This window comes from Tachysurus vachellii, chromosome 13 (assembly GCF_030014155.1).
Source record: "Tachysurus vachellii isolate PV-2020 chromosome 13, HZAU_Pvac_v1, whole genome shotgun sequence".
Taxonomy (NCBI): Eukaryota; Metazoa; Chordata; class Actinopteri; order Siluriformes; family Bagridae; genus Tachysurus; species Tachysurus vachellii.
The window spans coordinates 12,507,964-12,515,053 of NC_083472.1; the positions used below are offsets into that span (position 1 = coordinate 12,507,964).

Here is a 7,090-nt window from a genome sequence, read left to right on the forward strand (position 1 = left end):
TCCACAAGACTGCTGAAGGTGTGCTGTGACATTTGCACACTGATCTTTAAAGTCCTGTTAGTTGCAAGGTGAAGCTTCCATAGATCAGACTTGTCTGTCATATCCACAGATTGGACTGGAGATCTGGGGATATTAAAGCTAACACTTTGAACTCTGTCAAGTTCTCAAAGCCGTTCCTGAACAGGTTTTGCAGTATTTCAGGCAGTATTATCTAGCTAAAAGAAGCTACTGCTAGTAGGAAACACTTATACCATGAACCATAAAATGTTTATGTAAGTGGTACATGTTAAAGAAACATCCACACAAATACCAGGACCCAAGGTTTCCCAGCAGAACATTGCCCAGAGCATCACAATGCCTTCACCAGCTTGCTTGGTGCTATCTTTTTTACAGGTAAGCAACCCACTTGTCTGTTCATGTGAAATAAAGAAAACATAAATAATCAGACCAGGCCACTTTCTTCCATTTCTCACATGCACAATGTAGGTGAGTTCAGCATTGTACAGCATGGGCATTCTGACTAGAAAGGCATTTTGACACCTTTCTATGATGGCCAACATTTTCTGCTCACTGCGCTACAGTAGCTATTCTGTTGGATCAGGTAGACGGGCTGGCCTTCACTCCCACACGGCTCGGTCAACTATGACCCTGTTGCCAGATATTTTTGGTAGTTTCTAACAACTGCACACCAGGAACACCCCACGAGACCTGCTCTTTAAGCAACCTGGTCCCTTCATTATTTTTCATTGATATAGCTCAGTAATAGCTCAGGCTTAAAATGTTTTCTGAAGTCTGTAGGAATAACATCAGCTTGTATGCCTCTTCGTCTTAGTTGTAAAGCTCTTTTAAAAAAAGGGTCAATTTTTCATCACATAAAGCAACAAAGAGCAAAATATACAACATTCTTGAGCTGTATATCATTATATATGTACATTATTTATAGTAACTGCCATTTTTGTTGTTAAGCAAATATTTATAAAGCTTAGTACATAGTTTTACTTAGATTTGCCCAGATTTAGGTCTAAAACACATCCAAATGAAGCAAAATCCTTCTTGAGTTAAAGGTGGACTGAGTGGTTTTTAGTCAGTACACATTTCTGTAACATTTGGGAAAGTTCCCCTCACATTCTGGCAGCTCTCAATGAAATATGTGCTTGGAGGAAATCTACTGGTCTCTGTAGCACCCTGGGCTGTGTTAAAGGAAGTAATTCGAAGACTGTGGCTTTGGCAAAAAGTGGGTTATATTTCTTTGAATTGTGAGTTGCTGAGACCCAGTTTCTCTGTGGCAGTCCTGGGATTTCTACACACAGCTTTCCACAAACCAACATAGGGTCTTACCAGCTGCGTTACTGTTGCCACTTTTAAAGGATTTTGTTGAGAAATGATTATTTAGATTGACCGGTTCGAATGACCTCAGGGAGCTTAGTGGTGGCATTCTGTTTAAAAGGCTCAGGATAATAATCTTAAACTAAACTTCTTTTAAAGGTCCATTATTTGAAAATACAAAATGATAAGCGGTCAGCAGGTAAACTGCCTCTGAAAATGACTCATTCATAGATTTATTTCACATCTACACAGAACAATCACCTTAACTCACACAGCCACTATGTAAAAGCCAAACTAACCATATAGTTTGGCTGATTTTATATACAAATGTTTGACACAAAAAAATACTGGGTTTGTGCCACAATGCACCTCGGCATTAACACCATTCTTATAAAATATATTTGGCCAGTTGATGATGGTGGCAGGGAGCACTGCAAAGGTCTTTCATTTTTGTTCAAGGAAGAGATCTGGTGAGTGTGAAGGCCATAGCATTATATTTTCATACTTCTCAAACCATTCAGTGAGCCCTCATGCCCTGTGTATGGGAAAATTTTCACCCTTGAAGAAACCATTCTCATCATGGCAGAAAGGTTTCATTAGAGGATAAAAGGTGATGAGAAATAACACCAGAGAGCTGCAGTGTAGGGACTGTCCACGTTTCATACATTCCACTTTATAGCATGTTTGAGCTAACATTTCTCAGGCTGAAGCGCTGATAAGATCATTACCTGGGTGCCGTGTTTCATGGCCTGAAAATGATAAAAAAATGATGCACTGGATTTCGGCCTTTAATATGACTCATTGACACCAAATTATCCAAATTTCCATTTGCAGAAAACTACAAACATGTTAAAACAAGAGATAACACAGAAGTGAAATTGAGGAGTATTTTTTTTTTGCCTACAGCCAGTGTGCGTTCTTCTCAACTCAATTATTTCAATAATTGGAAAATAAAAAGATATAAAGTAAAATACTGTAATCGGACTAATAAATGATTTCTAGAAAAACGTACAGGTTAACAGTTAGCACTAATATATCCTACTTATCTCCTATTCTATTTTCAGAATCTTGGTAATTGGTGTTAATTCACAGAATATTAGATGTTAATCATGAAGAACTTGACATTAACAATACTGACGGGGATGCTTTCACCACCATCAAGTCCTGTCCTGTTCTTCCTTTTACTAAATTGTAGACCAGAAATACCTTTGACAGATGCTTCAAACAGGAAGGAAGCAACTGAAGAAAATCTATTTTGTACATTCATTCTTGCTGTGACCTTCTCCCTCTGTGGATCAATTTGAGAACTTTTTTAATTAAAAATAAAATGTTAAACATTCGACCATCCTTTTGAGATGATGTGCTAATGAAAAGCTTGTTTTCAAGTGGCAGAGGCATAAAATCAATATCCTTAGTTACGACACCCCAGTTCTAAGGGGATGAGTGGATTTAAACCATTATAAAAAATGACCTTCCTTTAACTTAACCCATTTAAGTTCCATACATATATTCTACATATCACATTGAAGAGATGTCCTGTTATACTTGAAAATGAATACATCTCTTCAGTAAAATTCATCAATAAAATCTCAGATTTTATTGTTAAAAATAATCAAATGCACTGTAACAGAAAATAAAATGGGGAAAAAACATCACTCCTGCCCCCCCCCCCCCCAAAAAAAAAAAAAAAAAAAAGTGGTGTAGCATTCATTTTCCACAGCGCGTTCACAGTATTGTTAGCGTTATTAGACGTCTTTATTTCTCATTTCCCAGACCAGTCATCAATTTAGTAATTACACTAACCTTAGCATTATTTGCATACCAAAATCTATGTTGTAGTCCATCAGTCATAAATAGTATATCTTAACATAAGTAAAATTAATGGTCCATAGTAGTTACATCCTTTAAAAAGGATGTGGGGAAGAAAAAACCTCAGTTAAACATGGCAGCACAGTAGGTCATGTGGCAAACTGAACAGAATAAGAGATGGGATTAGAGCTCATCATGAAACAGGAAGAGTAGGAAAAGGAGGATGGCTTCTCCCTTCTCTGTGTGCCACCTGATTGAGTACAGTGTATCTTTCTGACGTTTTAAGACAAATGTATGAGTTTGGAAAAAAATTAAAAAAAAAGGAATTGGCACAGTCCATAGACTTCAAAATAGTAACCACACTGAGATGCAGATTTGTACAGCATATTGACGTATGCACAGAGTGTGCCCATTCCAACTGAGGAGATTACTGATGCAGAGGAAGAAAAAGACGGCAAAACAGGCAAGGGAAACCCCTTTCAAGGCTAGTCTCAGTGAAAGTTCTCCAGCTTGCGTAACCTCAGCGGATTGGACGGCAAAGCTTGAGGAGTTGCAGTGGGAGCCTCTGGCTCTGAGCTGAAAAGCACCCTGCCTCGATGGTTGAACAGGTAGAAAGACGGGTGGTTTCTCAATGTGTCAAATGTTCTGGCAAAAGAAAGAGGAGAGGGGATGGGGTTATGCTTAATGCCAATTCTCACAAACTGTCTAAAGAGAAAATGATTAAAACAACTCGGAGGCAATTCAAATTAATAGTTCACTTTACTTACTTGTGTTTAAGCTCTGAAGATGCGTCCATGTCTTTAAACTCACCCGAGATGTGGACTATTCCACAACATGTAACCACAAATGCTAACAACGTCTGTAATACTATCTGGAAGCACAAAATATACATTTCAAAAATTACTATTTTATACATATACTTATTTTTTACTTCCATTTTATCATACACATTACAATTTTATACTTAGAACCGTGGGGCAAAAACTTACATCTATTGGAAGAGTTTCATTCTCCTTTTCTGTCAGCCGCATGTATGATCGATCTGGAAAAGAAGAAAATTATTTAAAAAAAAATAATTATAAGCAAATTTATCTATAACAAAGAAACAGTCTTCTGATGAGACTAGACTACAAAGGATTAAAATAACCATCTGCATTTTCCCCTCTTATATATTATACATTTATATTAAAAAATGAGTATCGTTTTGTAACAGACTCGACATTTTAGGTAATAATACTTTCCTTTAAGCATAACATCTGTGTGATAGATGAACACATTACTGCATAACCATCTGTACAACCTGTTTATATCAGACATATGTTGTGTATATTACTCACTGCCATTTTTGCACACCTGTTTTATTACTCATTTTATTAATTATTATCGCTAATGTCGTGCAAATCATTATTTAATGTGTTATTGCAGGTCTGGGTTTGCTTTTAATATTAGTGTTATGTTGCTGTAACAACTTCCCTTGTGGGGTCTGTCTGCCTGTATCTCATTAACGATGCTTAATCTCAACAAGCATACATAACAGCAGAGACTTGCTGTGACAATTTTCAATTTTCAAAGATCTTTGGGCAATCTAATTAAACAAGGATGCAGTGCTTCAGACCTGTATTAGACATGATACTTGGTATTGTTAGTGACCTAATACAATGTCTGGATGCTCAAAATGTAATTACACAATTTGTAAAAAGTACACAATTTGTTCATATCTTCTGGTTACTTTTCCTCAAATCATTAGGGATTACATAAATGACAGTTCTCGGTGGACAAAGCACTCATACACTTATACTACTTAAGTGCAGAAGATGAATTACATTAAATTATTTCTTGCATAAACTAATAGATTTATTCTTCATCAAATGGATAGCTGTTTGCTTCGTGATATAAAAGGTTTTTGTGTAAGTCGCTCTGGCTTACCAAAGTGCTAAACACCTTTCAGGCATAAAAGCTCTTGAAAATGCTCCTCAAGCTGGGTCCAGAAACTCAATTAAATTGTATACGTATAGCGCTTTTAACAATGAATATTGCCCCAAAGCAGCTTTAAAGAAATACATAAATCCAAAATACTACACGGAGTAAGCCAAAGGATTTGGTGTCATTAAAAAATCTCAAAACAATGAAGAAACCTTGAAAGGAACCAGAGTCATAATAAAACAGCTCATTCTCATCTGGGGGATAAAAACCAGGATAATCCCAGGAAAAAAAAACACACAACCCATCACTAGTTATATTTATTATTGCCTTCTTATAGTTGTTAGACTGCTGCAAACGGTTAACTTGCCTCTATTGACTATTTTAACAGAAACGTGTTCCATGAGTGAAAAGTTCAATAATTAAATACATAGATTTTATTTTTTAATTTAAATTCCGAACTTAATATTGAAATAGTTGGATAAATGTTCCTAATATAAATATGTACTGTTCTGGTTCATGGGTTTTATTTAAAAGGTTCTCTGTGCAACAACTATGAGAACAGATTCTGTTAAAAAAAAACCCACAAAGAAACCTGTAGATGTTTTAATGCGGATTATTAACACTGAACAGTCCTGTGGCAGACAAACTGATTTAGTTCCACTTGAGGAATTGTTTAATCAATCATTTACAGACAAATGACTGACCTGACTATGAGCTAGCACGGTAAAAGCCGTTAATCATAATGCTATGTACATGTTTAGCCTAGCATTAGCTTAGCAACTAGCCTTAGCGACTGTGTAAGCCGGTGATGGCTAAATATGTGGTATAAAAATCAGTCAGTGTTTATATTTCATTATGAGGCGAGTGATAGAATGTAAATATAGTGAATTAATACAGAAATACAGAAAACAATTGTATTTAACCATGAAGATAAAAATAAAACGCGATATAACCTGAAAATCGTTAATCTACTTCAGGTCTATTGAGCGAAGCCGCTACATGTCATGCTAACTATCGGACTAGCTTTATGGGGCAGTCTGTAACATGTAAATAAATAAAAAAAAACCAGCAGGTTATGTGTCATTTAGCTCCCAGAATTTCTCATGAGAAATCATTTTTACTTACGCTGCGCCGCCGAAAAAGCCGCATGGGCCAAAGCGAACAGTCCTAAACCAACAACGCCTTTCCAAAAGGACGAAGCCATTTTTCATGTGAACGCAATGAACTGCTTCCAGTCGGCTAAAGCGAACAAGCAGCGTGAAGCCGGATTCAAACACTTCCTGTTTCTATTTCCGGTTTGAATCCTCCAGTTGGTATGAAAATAAAAATAAAAACAGGGCCATAGGAGTAGACTTTCTTAAGGCTCAGTGGTTTAAATTAAATGTGAGCAATTTAGTCTGAAAACTAAAAACTATAGATAATGTGCAAAAAAATGTTAGGCAATAATAATAATAATTGATGTTTGACTCAATGTTTAAGTATTCATGTGATCATATACTTCATAAAATGTATTGAGCAAAGACGTAATTGTGCAACTATCACATTGTTTTAAAAACCTTTTCTGTTTATAACTTTTATTTTGAATTATCTGGCTTACTGTAGACATGAAGTCAATCTACTGGGTCTGCAGTTACTCATTTCTGGCTTCACGGTGTCGGTTTGCTGCTCTTTTGCATTTTTCCTTGCTTGCTGTATTTTATATGCCATTAACCAATAAATATAATCAATAAAAAGCTTCTCTAGCACATTAGTAAGTATTTAATATTAAAAAGTGAGTGTCATGAAATTGGCATTATCAGGGCTCTCAGGTTTTGAAGACAGGCAAGAGTGACATCCCCCCACCCCCATCTTATCCCCACCACCCAAAAAAAACAACAACAACTGTGTTTTACCAGGATCACAGACCACATTTTAACCGAATACAAAGTATTTATTCAATTTCCATTTATTAATTGTGTGTGTGAGAGTGTGTGTGTGTGTGTGTGTGTGTGTGTGAGAGAGAGAGAGAGAGAGAGAGAGAGAGATTATGACT

At 36.2% G+C, this 7,090-nt stretch overlaps 1 protein-coding gene across 1 annotated transcript; it reads right to left on the bottom strand.

The window, feature by feature from the left end:
• Positions 1-2,096: 2,096 nt before the first annotated feature.
• mmgt1 (membrane magnesium transporter 1) lies at positions 2,097-6,332 on the bottom strand. The gene is made up of 4 exons (XM_060885726.1): positions 6,184-6,332; positions 4,125-4,177; positions 3,903-4,006; positions 2,097-3,780 (listed from the first exon to the last, which is right to left on the bottom strand). The coding sequence occupies exons 1-4, from the start codon at positions 6,260-6,262 to the stop codon at positions 3,627-3,629; spliced, it is 390 nt and encodes a 129-aa protein (XP_060741709.1). The 5' UTR covers positions 6,263-6,332; the 3' UTR covers positions 2,097-3,626.
• Positions 6,333-7,090: the final 758 nt, after the last annotated feature.